At 49.1% G+C, this 16,773-nt stretch overlaps 1 protein-coding gene across 3 annotated transcripts; it reads right to left on the bottom strand.

The window, feature by feature from the left end:
- Positions 1 to 3,512: 3,512 nt before the first annotated feature.
- On the bottom strand, positions 3,513 to 13,670 carry LOC136452127 (uncharacterized). Of its 3 annotated transcripts, none has more exons than XM_066452768.1 (12): positions 12,873 to 13,670; positions 6,073 to 6,143; positions 5,842 to 5,987; positions 5,579 to 5,736; positions 5,260 to 5,480; positions 5,052 to 5,177; positions 4,816 to 4,950; positions 4,659 to 4,736; positions 4,256 to 4,570; positions 3,972 to 4,170; positions 3,765 to 3,860; positions 3,514 to 3,698 (listed from the first exon to the last, which is right to left on the bottom strand). In XM_066452768.1, exons 1-6 carry the CDS (start codon positions 13,074 to 13,076, stop codon positions 5,162 to 5,164), a joined length of 816 nt encoding a protein of 271 aa, XP_066308865.1. In that variant the 5' UTR covers positions 13,077 to 13,670; the 3' UTR covers positions 3,514 to 3,698; positions 3,765 to 3,860; positions 3,972 to 4,170; positions 4,256 to 4,570; positions 4,659 to 4,736; positions 4,816 to 4,950; positions 5,052 to 5,161. The 3 variants fall into 3 exon arrangements, with proteins under 3 accessions (XP_066308866.1, XP_066308865.1, XP_066308864.1); XM_066452767.1 differs by having other exon boundaries at positions 3,516 to 3,698; positions 4,256 to 4,574; XM_066452769.1 differs by lacking the exon at positions 3,765 to 3,860 and having other exon boundaries at positions 3,513 to 3,698; positions 4,256 to 4,574.
- Positions 13,671 to 16,773: the final 3,103 nt, after the last annotated feature.

The raw sequence follows: 16,773 nt of genomic DNA, 5'->3' as shown, positions 1-16,773 counted from the left end.
GGCACACTCGCACGGCTCCGGCACCGTGGCCTCCGAGCCCCGTGTGGAGCTGCCACGACGTCGGCGGCTCTGGCGCCGTGGCCTGCGGCGCAGTGGCACAGTCGCACGACATCCCTAGCACGGCGGCGCCCCGGCCCAGACAGTTCCAGCGAGAGAACCCTAGCGCATCGGCGCCCTGTAGCGGGTGGCGACCAGCGCGGGAGGCCTCCGGCGCGGTGCCGCACTGGCCCGAGCGGATCTGTTCTCCAACGTGGGAGGCCTCCAGCGCGAGGGCGATGTTGCCTTGTTGGGACCCTAGCGCGGTGGCGCACCAGCGCACCAGCGCGTTCCGTCTTCCTTGCCGTTCTGCTGGCTGCGCCAGGTGAGCCGCCCGGCCTCTCTCCATCCTTACTTTTCCATTCGTTTCCCGCCTATCTGCTGCAGCTCACTGGTGGCCTGCTTCTCTGTGGGGCGTCTGTAGTTGTTGGGGGTAAGGAGGACGCCAGATCTGTATTGTGCGGCCAAGACCCGGCGAGGCACCCCCTGGCCCGGCGGAGCACCGGGGCGGCGATCGGCCTCCGGCGGTCTTCCATGGTCGACTAGGGCCAGGGCGCCCCCCGTGCAGCGGTGGGCACACCCAGGCTGTGAGGTTTGCTAATCCAAGATTCGAGCTGTGGGGTTGTACGTGATCTGGCCTCAGTTGGTGAGTAGCTAGCTGTGGAGGCACGCTTGCAGGCCATGGCAAGGAAGAAGCTAGGCAGACGAATTGATGGACGCTGCCTGCGTAGCAGTGCTGTTGCCATATCAAGGTATTTTGATTTTACTTTTTTCATGTATACGGCTAAAGCTTCTTTGCCCTGATGCATAGGCAGAAAGGCTTCGCCTGCAATTTGGCTACAGGCTGTGTGCCATGCTTCGTGGACTGGTATGGTTTATGCTAACTATGCTTTTGGGAGCAATTATTAATTTGGACCACGCTTGATTTCTTACCAGCCTAATCTCATGCTTGTTGCATCCATTTTTTTTTGCATTGACTGGGCACCTATGGAAGAAAAGCCTCTGTGCATGACCATAGTGGATTTCTTACTAGCTTTTTGTTGGTCGCTCTTTAGGAGTTGGCTTGCTGGTTTGTCAATTTATGAAATTATTTTCCATTTCTAAATAATATTTATAACCATAGGTGAATGACAGCAATGAAGCAATACAGAAAAAACAGACGATGAGACTTCTAGCTAACACTGTTCCTCTAAATTTGAAGAGATTAGGTGACTACTAATATCACCTCTTTCTTTTTGTTTCAATTTTGCAGCCTAATGAGCTAAAGGGAGGAACTTTATTCCCTTTTGTTGGTTTAGAAGTGTGAATCCGTAGGATGAACTTTATTGTTTTGTCTGAACAAGTATTAGCTTTAGTTTCTTGCTGTGAAAAGGTGAATTCAAATTCAAACTTTAATTCTCTTGCAGAAGCATATCTAGACATTATTTTAGAAATGTTGCCTACCTGCCAATAAAGTTATTCTATGTCATATAACATATGTTTTCCTTACTAAAATAAAGATACATTGCGATTTCTTTTCTCTTGGATTGTTCAAATGGATGGAAACTGTGGTTTGCCTTGCCACCAGTTTTGTCCCATCAAATATTACATTGACTGTTGCGTTCCTCACATGAAATCCGAGTTGTACAGATGTAGGCAATTTTCAGTTTGTTTGTTCAAAGCTTCGCTTTATATAACACAGAAAGGCTGTAAGATTAATTGATTGCTCTCCTTTGATAGATAAAAAAAATCTTTTATTGATTTCTAATCTTTATGCATGGAGGAACTATGTAATACCAATACCAATCACTCCAGTGCCTATGCGACCCAGCATCGAAAGTGGTGACTTGCAGTCGACCACCATTTGCAGCTCAAGGTACCACCTGTGCCTCTCCCCTATAAGTTATCTTGCCTTAGCAAGAATGTGTTCCTGACCCAAAGGTAGCATATGCTATTTCCTAGACAATTTGTCATCAAACAGTTTAGATTCGTTGAACTGTTTGATGAAATGTCAGTATGGTGTGTTCCACTGTTTTCAGTTACATTTAAATTGTTGCTGCGTGCTCAAAACCAAATTTTCTTAATATAAGTTTGCTAAGTTCTTTCGTTGTTTCAAAATAGAGCTACAGTTGTAAAGTAGTTCAACCAAGGAATCCAGGTATCTGTTAAGCCTTGGTTAGTAATTTTAAAGTTTGTACGGATGTCCTTCAACACATGCTACAAATGCAGTTCTGTTTTGAATTTGTTGACAAATTTTTATAGTCCTTTAGCTGTATACATGAAGGCTAAAAAGTTCGTTTTTGGTGGTTGCAGATCCTAGAGAAGGAGGTGTTATGGACCTTGAAGTTGATGGAGGACAGTCTCCACGAGGTGATCGTTGTTCTCAAATTATCCTCTATTGCATTCCATGCTTTTTTTACTTTAGCAACTATTCTGTTCAGTATTTCTCGGAGAGTAGCATTAGATTGGCTAGTATGTCTGGTTGCCTGTTGCACCTTCTGCTTTGTACAAAACATTTATTTTTAGCTTCCATTCAAATAATACAAATGAAAATGGGTCCGAGAGATGTCTGGTGCATCATGCAACCAAAATTAACCTGTGGCCTTAAAGTGATAAGAGGAAATCTTTCCTACAACATTTTTCAGTGTTATTTAGCTGCTCCTATGTTTGTGCATAATGGGCTAATGACTGCGTTGATGTCTTATTTAACTGCTCCCGTGTTCACCTCTGCTTATATGATTTCCCCCCAATACTGCAGTGTTGGCTAGATTATCCCGTTTAATAGACTTGCGGCTGGGGAAAACTATGGACCCTGCGGTTCTGATGGTCTTGTAAGAAATACACTTGCGGCTGACATTATGTATGGTGGAAAAACAATGAATCTTCCTGCAATTCAGCGACTGGCTTCTATTTTTTAGTCATTTTTTCTTGGTTTGTGATTGCGTTCTGTGCTATATTTTTGTGGCAATCTTTCTATATACTGTTTGGGTTGCCAGATAAAATAATTTGTTATCTCAGCAATATTTCATTTCTCAAATAAAATCACAAAGATGTTATCACGCGGGCATGGGCACGCGCAAATTACTAGTAAATTCCTATAGCATAATAAATGGTAAACCAATTAACCCTTAACGGTCCATTTCTATATATAGCATAATAAAATGTGGTTCAAATAAAGTTACCTATCTTCTATGATTGGAATGCCACTTTGGAGTATATGTTTCCAATGGAAGACATTAATAGGACGTTCATTTGCATTCACTCCTGTTGCACGTCTATAATAGGCCTTGTTTAGTTCCAAAAACTTTTCCCAAAAAGTGTTACAGTAGTCATTACATCGAATCTTGCGATACGTGCATGAAACATTAAATGTAGACGAAAAAAAAACTAATTGCACAGTTTGGTTGAAATCACGAGACGAACGTTTTGAGCCTAATTAGTCCATGATTGAATACTAATTGCCAAATAAAAACGAAAGTGCTACCGTAACCAAATTCTCAAATTTCACCCAACTAAACACAGCCATAGTTGGAAATATCGATAATTTTACGCACATAGTACTTGTATGGCATATCTTTACACCAATCAGGAATAGGAGTAGGATCAAGCACGCTTAGAGTTTTTTTCTCACGGCCCAGCACAAAAAGGTTAAAAATGCCTCCTTTTCTCCATGGCATAAGAACCTGCAAAATGATAGGAATTAGAATTTCGAAAAAGGGCTCACAATAATCCTAGAGAAATATCCTTACAAATCTGCAACGTGAGGCATCATATTTCATATATGGCCAAGTTTCTAATGATTTAGCCAACTCTTGAACATTAAGCTCCACAGATTCGGACGTAGTCTACAGAAAACAAGTATGTTTAGAAACATGAGAAAGACTTCTTATTATGGATATACTACTTAAGAAAATGTGCAAGAGTATACTTATATAATATAAAAACAGTTTACTCACGTAGAATCTCAGGTCCATGTAATGCTTTGAAACCTTCACATTAGCACTTGTCAACCTTTTATTCTCACTGTATGCAAGAAGCCGCACACCAATGTTGAAACATTCTTTGGGCATCGGTTGTTTCATCCTTAGTGATGCTTGGAGTTGACGTACTGTTACGGAGACATTGTAAGGTTGGAAGCTCCGTACCCAAATGGTCCTATAAGATAATAAGTTATGACCCGGAATATGATCATTTGAATAATATATATTACTGTTGAAAAAATAAATCATAAGAAGCTTACTCCAATGCCTCAGCATCATTAATTGTCATGATATAGTCACACAACATGTCTGTCAAATCTTCCTTGGTCATTGGCATGTCAAACGTGGAAAGGCCACACAATAAAAATGGGTCCATAGCTCTATCAGGAGAGCATGCTGCAGAAGTTTGATGATACTTTTTCCTCTTGCATAGACTATTAGGACTCTGTAGTATTTCAACATCAGATGGGCTTCCGATCGCTTCATCGTCAACTTCGACTAACAGACATCCCTTTCTCTTGTTTGACTCTGACGACAATAAAATAGCAGCCACTTTGTCCTGAATTGTGTCATATCTTCCTACAAAATATGATGCATTATCATTTTATAATACGTATCATTAAGTGCACATGTAACAACCTACGGTAACCCTGTGTGATATACCTGAGTTATGTTGTTAGACAGATCTTCTCCATTCCAGTGTTCAACATACTTTAATAAAAAAAAAGACCGCATGAACAACTGCAGCAGCAAAAAGAACATCACACACATATCCAATAAATACAATAAAATTCTATTAAATACAATATTTGGCACGAACCCGTCTGTCTGCATTTTCTGCTCGAAATGTATCTCTCGAACTGGCCAAGAAGAAACCTGGATGTTCGGCCACTTGTGATCTTTAAGATTCTTGTGCTGCGATACAATGTCTATTTGTTTCTGCATTTCCCTTGATCTGCAGACATATAGACAGAGCAGTATCTTTAGTTTCACAAAATATTATCTATTTATGAACTAACAAATAATTAACACTTTGTAGCAACAAAATACACTCACAGTAAGAATTAGGTCTTGACGACCAAATATAGTGCCCATTGAATCAAGCACTTGTATCTCGTACTCTTTGGCATTAACCACGGCAAGATACCAGTGGGTGTGTTCAATGTTTATTGGAATAAACACCTAAATAAGTATTGTACATATTGCATCAGACAAGTATATATTTTGTATGCAGCAATAAATCATAATATAAATTGATTTTTACCATGTCATGGTCCAGGTACGATAAAACCCTTTGCTCAATGGTGCTAATTCCATTCTCGTCATGCGTGGGATATAGGTCCTCCATTTTAATTTTATCATCAGTTCATCACCATCCCCCTTGAGGATACTGGAGATAAGAGAATTCTCTAGGAGGACCTTACCACAAGCCCTCAACTTCAGATGGTCTTGAGCCCTTAATAAGGTAATGTATGCATTTATGACCTGCACAAGTAAGTTAACAGGAACTGTAAATATTTGGGAAAAATATTTCATAATGTTAGAAGTAATGCTATGAACTGGTCATTTAAAAATGCTATGACCTGATCATTTAAAAATGCATTCGGCTGAAAAAGACACTCCATGTTCATCCTGTCTATGAAAGCATGGTCGATGAGCACAACTTGTTCCTTTCCAGGTTTATAAGGGATTTTTTTAATAGGCTCAATAATGTCAAGATCAGCCTGGTTGCAAACATAATCTGTGAAAAAAAAATTGTGTAAGGAAGATGACAAACGTAGCAAATGAAAAATATATAAAAAATTGGGAAATGACACATGTGAAAAAGGGAAAACAATTCCAATACCTTCTGGGATAGCCACAATTGACACTGATTTTTCAGATTTGCTATCCAGTGATGTCTCTTCAGATTCACATAATGGAAGTCCATTATCTTTTTTTGTATTATTAAGCATCTCGTCTTGGTCACCATCACATTTTTGCTGAAAAAAGCTACTTGTCCCAAAATATAGTGAGTTCATGACATCATAACAAACCATGGAAGTTTATCTTTCAAGATCAGCTTAGTATGGTTTACCTTTGGGACAAAATATTGGTGGTACTGTTACTATTGTGGCTCTTTTTCCTCCTCCTCTCTTTTGCAAAATTCTGGCCATAAAGCACGGAAGTAGATTAATCATCAATACTTTACATACTGCTGAGGTCACAACAGGTCTAGGAGATAAGAAAATAGTATTTATTAACTGAAGCAAACTTATGAACATTGTAGTAAGCCATTCTGTCAGCAGTGAATTTTGACTTATTGAGAGCTCTATAAATCTCTGCAGGTGATGATTTGTGACTATATGCTATCTTCGACTTTTCATGTTTGATTTTTTTGTCGCAAAATTTCTTTCATACTGTTATGGTGGGCCGCAGTCTACCAGCGCCGCAAGCGGAGCCGTGGCTAAGGATGCAGCGGAGCGGCGTGCGACGCGCGCGACGTGCATGCGGCTGCATGGTGACCACGGCCAGAGCGGCTTCAGTTCCTTAAATCTAGGATCTCAGATTTGAGTTTGTTAAGTCAGCTAAAGTTTGTTAGTTAGTTAGGGAATTGTGGAACACTTGGCTATATAGCCTAAACATTTGTTTAATAAAGGGTTAGCTGGAGATTGATATCAATCTCTTCCGCTCTGTTAGCCTCAACGTCCTCCTCTGCTCTTGTGTTCGACGCCGGCCGTCAGCACTGGCGTCGCACACTCGCCGCCGAGGAGAGAGCCATCCTCGCCCTCCCACGTCGCACGGCTACAACCTCAGAGGAAGTAGCAGCGGTTCTAACAATCTAGGTATCGGCCATGTCAGGTCCGATGCCTGGCGTTCCCGCCACCGCCCTTTCCTCCGCCGCCATTCCTCCCATCCATCCAACGACCACCGCCGCACCCACCACCACCGCCCCGCTCCCTGCAAACCACCGCGCCTCCCATACCGGGAGATTCCTCCTCCCCAGACCCCCTCACCGCCGCCATACTTGGACTGCAACGCCAGATGGGGCAGTTCGCCACGCGCCTGTCCGCCCTGGAGGGGCGGGCCTCGTCGTCCGCCAGCGGTCCGTCCGCGAGCAGTCCACCCCCGGCCTCGTTTTCGTATGGCATGCCGGGTTACGGCGGCATCACCGCGGTGCAAACAACCGGCTCCGTCGTGATTCACTCGGCGGCGTCGGCTGAACCCCAGGTACCCTCCGCGCCGCTGCCCATCACCCAGATCCCATTTCCACATTCCCCTTCGCCACCCCCTACCTTCAGCGCGCCACCTCCACTGCCGCCGAGCCACTACGACGGCCACTCTGAAGGCCGCAGCGCCCCGGGACACTACGAGGGCCACGCAGACGCCCGCGGTGTGGCCCGTTTCCAGAAGCTGTCCTTTCCGACATTCGACGGGACGGACGATCCCCTGGCGTGGATGAACAAGTGTGAGCACTTCTTCCGGGCGCAGCGCACGCCGGAGGTGGACAAGGTCTGGCTCGCGTCGTTTCACATGAACGGCGTCGCCCAGCACTGGTACTACATGCTGGAGCGCGACGCGGGCGGCGTCAGCAACATCTCCTGGCCCCTCTTCAAGGCGCTCTGCCACCAGCGCTTCGGGCCCCCGCTCGCCACCAACCACCTCTCCGACTTGGCGCGCCTGCCATTCCGGGGCACCGTGGCAGGAGTACCAGGAGGCGTTCCAGGCCCGGATGGCGCACGCCGGACCATTGTCTCCGCTCCAGCAAGTTCAACTCTTCACCGGCGGCCTGCCGGAACCGATCCGCACCGACGTCGAACTCCAAGGGCCCACAGACCTGCAGCGTGCGATGGGTTTAGCTCGCGCCTACGAACGCCGCGCTGCCATCCTGCCACCGGCGGTCGCGGCTCGCCCACCGCGCCCGCCGGCGCGCAACCCGCCGCTGCCTCTGCCGGCCGCGACAGCCGTGCCACCGACGACAGCACCTGCGGGCCCTGCTCAGGCGGCCCTACCGGCGCCCCCACGGCCGTTCCGTCGTCTGTCGCCCACCGAGATGGCGGAACGCCGTCGCCAAGGCTTATGCTACAACTGTGACGAACCGTACATCCGGGGGCACAAGTGCCAGCGCCTCTTCTACCTGGAGGTCACCGACTTCCACGAGTCCGAGCCGCAGCTTCCAGAGGAGCCAACGGCCCCGGAGTCGTCGGTCCAGGGCGGCCAGGCGGATGATCTGCCCCCCCCCCTCATCTCCTTGTACGCAATCGCGGGTATCCGCACTGCAGATACGATGCAGCTCCGCATCGCCATTGGCAACCACGAGTTGACCGCCCTCGTCGATTCCGGGTCCACGCACAACTTCATCAGCACGGAGGCTGCTCGCCGCGTCGGCCTCCACTTCCACGACAGCCAGGGCACCCGCGTGGTGGTCGCCAACGGTGACCGCGTCGCGTGCCACGGCCTCGCGCGCGACGTCGCTGTCCGCATCGCCGAGGAGCACTTCACTGTTGACTGCTACGCGATTCCGCTCGACTGCTACGACGTCGTCTTGGGCACCACGTTCCTGCGTACCCTTGGTCCCATCCTCTGGGACTTCGACGACCTCTGCATGGCGTTCTGGCGCCACGGCCGGCGCATTCTCTGGAACGGCATCGGCTCGACGCGCTGGGACATTCCCTCCACCAGCTGCCTCCACGCTCTGCGCAACTCTGAAACTGGCCCTCCTCGATCGCCTCCTGGATTCCTACAACGACGTCTTCGCCGCGCCGACAGGGACTACCGCCGCCCCGCGCCTGCGATCACCGGATCCATCTACTTCCGAACACCGCGCCGGTGGCAGTCCGCCCGTACCGCTATCCGCAACTCCAGAAGGACGAGCTGGAGACTCAGTGCGCGGCGATGCTTGAGCAGGGCATCATCCGGCCCAGCACCTCGCCCTTCTCCGCGCCCGTACTCCTCGTCAAGAAGGCGGACGCGACATGGCGCTTCTGCGTCGACTACAGGGCGCTCAACGACACCACGGTGAAAGATAAATTTCCGATCCCGGTGGTGGAAGAGCTCATCGACGAGCTTCATGGCGCACGCTTCTTCACGAAGTTGGACCTACGCGTGGGCTATCACCAAGTCCACGTCCATCCGGACGACGTCGCGAAGACCGCGTTTCGGACGCATCACGGGCACTTTGAGTTCCTCGTGATGCCGTTCGGCCTCACCAACGCACCAGCCACGTTCCAAAGTCTGATGAACGCCGTGCTTCGCCAATTCCTTCGTAAGTGCGTCCTCGTATTTTTTGACGACATATTGATCTACAGCGCCTCTTGGTCCGAGCACCTGCAACACCTCCGCGCCGTCTTCGACGTCCTCCATGCGCACACGTTACGCGTCAAGCGCTCGAAGTGCGCCTTTGGCACCACCTCGGTGGCATACCTGGGCCATGTGATCTCGGCCTCGGGCGTAGCAATGGACGGCGACAAAGTAGAGGCCGTGGCCTCCTGGCCGCAGCCCGCCTCGGCACGGGGTCTCCGCGGCTTCCTCGGACTCGCCGGGTACTACCGGCGATTCATAAAGGACTTCGGCACGGTGGCGGCTCCCCTGACCAAGCTGCTGCGCAAGGAAGGTTTCCACTGGACTGGCGGAAGCGACTGCCGCCTTCACAGCGCTCAAGGAGGCGCTCTCGACTGCTCCCGTACTTCACTTGCCGGACTTCACCAAGCCTTTCGTCGTCGATTGCGACGCCTCCGGAACTGGCTTCGGCGCTGTGCTGCACCAAGGCGCGGGACCTCTCGCGTTCTACAGCAAGCCCTTCGCCGCCCGACACCTGAAGGTGGCGGCTTATGAGCGTGAGCTCATCGGCCTCGTACAGGCAGTGCGCCATTGGCGACCCTACCTCTGGGGCCGTCGCTTCGTCATCCGCACGGACCATTACGCGCTGAAATACATCCTCGACCAGCGCCTCTCCACGGTTCCGCAGCACCAATGGATAAGTAAGTTGTTTGGATTCGATTTCACAGTTGAGTTCCGCCCTGGCCGCTTGAACACTGCGGCGGACGCGCTCTCGCGTCGCGAACAGGAGGATCCGCGCGTGGCGGCTGTCTCGGCGCCAACCTTCAGCCTCTACGACGACCTGCGCGCCGAGCTCGCCGCGGACGCCTCCCTGCGCCAGCTACGTGACACCATTGTCGCGGATCGTGGCATGCCATGGCGTGTCGCAGACGGCCTCATCCTCTACGGCTCGCGCGTCTACATACCCGCGACGTCGCGTGTACTTCCGGCGGTGCTCCAGCTGGCGCACACAGCGGGCCATGAAGGAGTCCAGAAGACCTTGCAGCGCCTCCGCCTCGACTTCGCCGTCGACCGTGACCGCACGCTCGTGCGGGATTTCGTCCGCTCCTGCTCCACCTGCCAGCGGAACAAAACTGAGGCTCTCAGCCCCGCCGGCCTCCTCCAGCCGCTCGACGTCCCCTCGCAGGTTTGGGCTGACATTTCCTTGGACTTCGTCGAAGGGCTACCCAAGGTGCACGGCAAGAGCGTCATACTCACGGTGGTCGACCGTTTTTCGAAGTACGCTCACTTCATAGCGCTCGGCCACCCGTACACGGCCTCGTCGGTCGCCCGCGCCTTCTTCACCGATATCATCAGGCTCCACGGCTTTCCAGGCGTCAATCGTCAGCGATCGCGACCCCATCTTCACCGGCCACGTCTGGAGGGATTTGTTCAAGATGGCAGGTGTGCAGCTGCGCATGAGCACCGCATTTCACCCTCAGACGGACGGCCAATCCGAAGCTGTCAACAAAACGATCGCCATGTACCTGAGATGCATCACCGGCGACAGGCCGCTGAGCGTGGCTGGAGTGGCTCCCGTGGGCCGAATACTGCTACAACACCAGCTTCCACTCCGCCTTGCGTACCACCCCGTTTCAGGTGGTGTACGGTCGCCCTCCTCCGCCGATGGTGCCCTATGAACCAGCAACGGCGCGCACTGCTACGGTCGACACCATGCTCTTGGACCGCGACGCTTTCCTCGCCGACGTACGCGACCGGCTGCTGCAAGCCCAGCAGTACGCCAAGCGCCACTACGACGCTCATCACCGCCCTCTGGAGTTCAACATCGGCGATTGGGTCTGGCTCCGTCTCCTGCACCGCCCCGCCCAGTCGCTGGTTCCCGGCGCCCGCAGTAAGCTCAGCCCGCGCTACGCGGGACCCTTTCAGGTGATGGAGCGCGTGGGCGACGTCGCCTACCGCCTTCGACTGCCAGACGGCGCGCGCATCCACGACGTCTTCCACGTTGGCGTTCTTAAGCCCTTCCATGGCGCTCCTCCGACAACTACTCCGGCATTGCCACCCATGCGCCACGGTCGTCTGCTGGAAGCACCCGAACGCGCCCTGAGCTCGCAGCTGCGCCGTGGGGTCTGGCACGTGCTCATCCAGTGGGCCGGCCTGCCGGAGACCGACGCCACCTGGGAACCAGTCGACGCCTTCCGCGCGGCCTACCCCGACTTTCAGCTCGAGGACGAGCTGTTTGTCGACGACGGGAGTGATGTTATGGTGGGCCGCGTCTACCAGCGCCGCAAGCGGAGCCGTGGCTAAGGATGCAGCGGAGCGGCGTGCGACGCGCGCGACGTGCATGCGGCTGCATGGTGACCACGGCCAGAGCGGCTTCAGTTCCTTAAATCTAGGATCTCAGATTTGAGTTTGTTAAGTCAGCTAAAGTTTGTTAGTTAGTTAGGGAATTGTGGAACACTTGGCTATATAGCCTAAACATTTGTTTAATAAAGGGTTAGCTGGAGATTGATATCAATCTCTCCGCTCTGTTAGCCTCAACGTCCTCCTCTGCTCTTGTGTTCGACGCCGGCCGTCAGCACGGCGTCGCACACTCGCCGCCGAGGAGAGAGCCATCCTCGCCCTCCCACGTCGCACGGCTACAACCTCAGAGGAAGTAGCAGCGGTTCTAACACATACCTACTGTGATTTTAGGGTCTGCTAGGTATGAGACCACATTGGCTGCTGATGGGTATCATTAGATTAAGGACAGAAAAATATTTACAAGAACACACACACAACAGCAAACTAAACAGACTTACAGGTTGAAAACAATGAAATGCAGGAAATTAGATGCCTAAATTTCAGTTGTAAGAGATTAGTCATTCTTCGTATTTTGAGAACACCTGAAAATATGGATGTGGATAGAAAAGACTGATTTCCATTTTTCAGGTGCCGGTAGATAACAAGTAGTTGGAGGAATGTATCTAGAATGAAATGGACCCTAACATGTGCAATAGAAGGCAGGAAATGACTACTACTTTCAGCTTCTATCCATTGCACAATCTCTGAAGGAGTGATACTTTGTAAGCAGAACGCAAAGAAAACAATTGTTCCTAACTGCTACCTGGTGAACTGAACTAAATGAAAAGTACTCCTACCCACTGGCAAACTGAGCTATCAGGCAAAATGAACACATTCTGTAAGAATTGATCAAGTGGAGGTGGGCATAGCTAATGAGCAGTTTAGTGAATCTAGCAAAATCTATAGTGATAATAAGAGTAAGAATTGACCTGACAAACCAAACCATTTTTCAGTTACAATTTTCGTTGCCCAAAGCAGCACTTGTGCACCACTGGGCGACTAAGTAACCAGCAGACATAAGCATGAAAGAGTTTTTTTTGCAACAACCAAGTCATAGTTTGTTGCTTTTGCAAATCTATTGCTACAACACGTCAAATGTTGAAATGAAAACTAAAATGGGATGTCTAACACTCCAACTTAGGCATTTGGATATGGAGTGCATGGTGACCAGAATATTTGAGAGCAAATTTGACAGTTTCTAGACTATCTTATCACTGTACTATCAAGAAATCAAGAAATCAAGAAACAATACTAAATTGCAGGTTGAGGAGGGCAAACCTTGCTGCCTGAGGAGGGCAAATCTTCGTCTGGACCAAGCGCCAGCGGCTGCGCGGCCTCTACGTCCTCCACGCCATCACGTTCGTCGCTGCGCCGAACGGTCACCTCTCGGGGGCAGAAATCCGCGAGCACGTGGCCACCACGGCCGGCGCCGGCGGGCGACCCGACATTCGACTGTTGCTGCTGGGTCGCCTCATCGTCCATGGTGCGCTGCTGCAATGCTGCAGGTGGCTGCAGTCAGATGTGTTCCAGCTCCTTGCAACCGAGAGAAGTGATGTGGCTAGGTAGCGGTGGAAGCCATAGGACTGAGGGGGGAGGCGCAACGGTGGCGGGCAGAGCGGCGCGGCGTCGGGAAAGCAGAGCGTTGTGGCTCTAATAAGGGCGTCCGCAACGGACGAAGCAAATCGCCGGCTGCTGTGCTTGCTAGAAATAATAAAGAAAGGAAGGAACTTAGACAGGGACAACAGGTCAGAGACTCAGAAAATATTGAAAACCGTGCGAGCTAGGCGATTGTTTCATCGCTAGCGATGTGATTTTTCACATCCTCTCTCCTCTCGATTGGTTGAGCAGGTGCTCCTAGCTAGCACTGTGTCAGCCATTGGGGACGCCCTAAGTATGTAGCGCCTCAACCAGCTGGGGAGTTCATGACAATGAACAACCGCCGAAGGGCCCTGCCAATGAACAGCCGCCGAAGGGCCCTGCCACCCAGCCCAAGCGCAACTCATCTCCTTGGGAGAACGCGCTGCGCGTGCTCCTTGTTGCCTCGGGCGAACGCATGCTGCGTCTGACGCCTGAACCGTTTAATTCTAGAATTATTAGAGATTGACTAAAGTTTTTTTTTTAGTAGTTTTTAGTCATAGTATTTAGTTAAAAAATTACTAAAATGACTAAAAGCTATTAAATTTAGTAACTACTAGGCAAACTAAATATGCTCTAAGAGCAAGGCTAATAATATAGCCGGTTTGCTGGTTGTAAGGTTCCTTGTAGCCTTCTCTCAGCCCACTCATACAGTAGTTAGCTCTTTACAGTTAATACATGGCTTACTTGTCTCTCTCACAGACTTTCTTGGTTCTTGTCCCCAAGTCGGCTGTAAGCTTACAGTCCACTTTTTCTCTCTTCTCCTCTCTCTCCTCCACCTCAGCATTTAGTCGGCTTACAGCCTGCTATTATACTTGCTCTAAGGAGGTATTTGGTTCGAGCTACTAAATTTTAGTAGCTACTAAATAATTTAGTCACTTTCAGTAACTTTAGAGTTATTAGAGATGACTAAAGTTTTTAGTAGCTTTTAGTCGTAGTATTTGATTAAATAGTTATTAACGTGACTAAAAGCTACTAGGCAAACGGTGGAGTGGAGGTGGTTGGGGATACTCGCATGGATTGGCGACGCGGGGCGGCCGACGGATGGAGGGGTGTGGGCGACTGAACGACGGTGCTCAGGAAGACGCGATTTTGTAGCGGAAAGGAGGATTTGTAGTGGATGGCCTCGCCCGGGAAGAAGCGGACAGCGGCGTCGAGCCCAAGAACAGAGGACAGCGCAGGGGAGGAATCGATTTGCCTCTCATGTAGCCTGCAGCGTCACTCGGGAAGGGAAGAGGGCGACGAGCCCAACGCCTGGTGAGGGCAGCAGGGAGGGGGAGCCCAACGCCTCTTGGAACAGATGAGCAGGTGGCGCAGTGTATGCTTGACAGTTAAATCGGAGAGGAGAGCATTCCAGAGAAGAAGATGAGCAGTAAAAAGATAAGAATGCAGTGGAGAGCATTCGAGAGAAGAAGATGAACAGTAAAAAGATAAGAACCAATCGGAGAGGTGCTTTATCAGTGCTTTATCCATGGACTATATTTACTGACAATCCAATTAAGTCTTAATAGCTTGTATCATTCAATGTCTATGTTAAGGGAAAAGGTTAAATGATCCTTTGACTATTGATTTCCAGTTTTAATATATATCATCTCATTCATGCATTTCAAACACCACGAGCCTATTCGTTTGCTGGTTTCTGAACTGATAAATCCGGCTGATGCTGATTTGTTGTGAGAGAAAAAACACTGTATTATAACTAATAAGCCTTAGGCTAAAACTAACCAACGAATAGACTGCGTATCTCTATTTTTCCAATTCTCTGTTTTTTTTTTGCTCATACGTTCCTTTCCCATTCCTAGGTGGCCTTATCCTCCACACGAATTTCTTTTAAATGCTTATGCCCAAGATTTTTACTTTGCTTTTCTGCCCATAGTATTATATATGTACGGAGTTTTGTTGGCCATAGAATGAGAATGGATCAACTTAGTATATTTAAACTTCATCGATAATAAAACTTTATATAACAAAGTTTTTTTATTAATGAAATTCTAAGAACTTTTAGAGCATAGTCGACACTTTTGAGAATTTTGGAATAAGTTCAACATTTAGTTTCTAATTTCACTGCATGGCATAATAAATTTTCTATCAGTGTTACTGTTTCCTGCTACTTTAATCATGTGAAATGCTTTGACATTATAGCTCATATAATTAATGCAATCAAGAAGTATCCGGAATAATTTATTTTGGTTTTTACTGAAGTACTTTTTTGGTACTCTTTCTTAGTCCGGTCAAAGTGATCAGGAACTATCTTGGTACAGAAATCAGTCTTTCATTAGTAAAATTCAACGACTCAAGTCAAAGATGAGAGATTCATAGGTTGGTTTAGTGATTTTACAGAGGTCTCAATGGTGATTTTTTTTATTTTTAACACTTTTTAAAACTAATTTTAAATCTAACACTGTTTTATTTTTTTTCTTCCAAACTAACATTTTTGGCGCGGTGAAACGTCTGTGCCGTGTCATGCATGGTGGCACGGCGAGAGGATGACGTGGAGTCGTCGTGGCAGGGTCTGCCACGCCACCCATCTTGCCGCGTTGTGACGCGTCAGCGCTGGTGGTGCGGTAAGGCCCAGTAAAAGCCCGCAATGGCCCCACTGCGCTCGCCCTCGACCCCAGCGCACGCCGCCGCCGCCTACGCCACCGCCATTGGCTCCGCTCAGTGCCGCCGACCACCTACGCGCCCACCGCCGCGTCGCCTACACCAGGCGCCGCCGTCGCCTCGCCAGCGCCGCCGGTCGACGAGGCCGCCAGCGGCCATCTCCTTCGGCTTGGGTGACCCCAAAAGGTCCCGCTTGTCAAGGTAGCTCCCTCTCTCGATTTATTGTTATTATGAATGTTATTTTAGTTAGGGTTAGTGATTTAGGATAGTTAGGGTTAGTGATTTAGTATAGTTAGTTTAGTAAATTTATTTATTTAGGTAGGTAGTTTTTAGGGTTTAGGTTGTGTGTTGTAGTATAGTTAAGGTTTGGTTACGGTAGTTAGGGTTTAGGTTACTGTTAGTTCGGACTTTGGGTTTAGGTTACGCTATGAGATGATACAACGAAGACATGTACGGAGGGGAGATTTCAACGAGACCCATGGCAGGAATCTTTGCTCCGTTTGTAAAGAATCTGGTCACAAGGCTAGCAGGCATAGAAGACGAGGGCAACATGTCCATACATAGAAGTTGCTTATTTTCCTAGTAAAGTTGTTTAATATGTCTGTTAATGTTACTTTGAATATATACATGCGTTTTCATATTGTGTTCCTATTACATAACAAGTAGTTCAAATTTTGCAAAGCTACATAATGTTAATTTGAATATTGTTAATTTGAATACTCTAACCCTTTGTTTATCAATTTGTAACAAGATGGCCCCTCCCATGCAGCACCAGTTGTACCCCCTTCTTGAGGTAGAGTACGGCGACCCTGCACTGAGCACACTTCTTGATTGACACCAACGCAGAGGTGCCCTTACCTCCTTTGAGGCCCCGCACGCACACTAGGGCGCACCAGTGGGACGAGCGTTACGCGCCGTACATACGGCGTGCCGGCTTTCTCGA

The sequence above is a fragment of the Miscanthus floridulus genome, chromosome 5, assembly GCF_019320115.1.
Source record: "Miscanthus floridulus cultivar M001 chromosome 5, ASM1932011v1, whole genome shotgun sequence".
Taxonomy (NCBI): domain Eukaryota; kingdom Viridiplantae; phylum Streptophyta; class Magnoliopsida; order Poales; family Poaceae; genus Miscanthus; species Miscanthus floridulus.
This window is presented reverse-complemented; position numbering and strand designations above follow the sequence as displayed.

Excerpts from the sequence above, each read along its gene's own strand:
- LOC136452127 (XM_066452769.1), bottom strand. The coding sequence starts at position 13,076 with ATGGACGATGAGGCGACCCAGCAGCAACAGTCGAATGTCGGGTCGCCC. Across the intron at positions 6,144-12,872 it reads TGCCCTCCTCAGGCAGCAAG|AATTTTGCAAAAGAGAGGAG; the intron begins GTTTGCCCTCCT and ends CTTTATGGCCAG. Across the intron at positions 5,737-5,841 it reads AATTGTGGCTATCCCAGAAG|ATTATGTTTGCAACCAGGCT; the intron begins GTATTGGAATTG and ends TTTTTTTCACAG.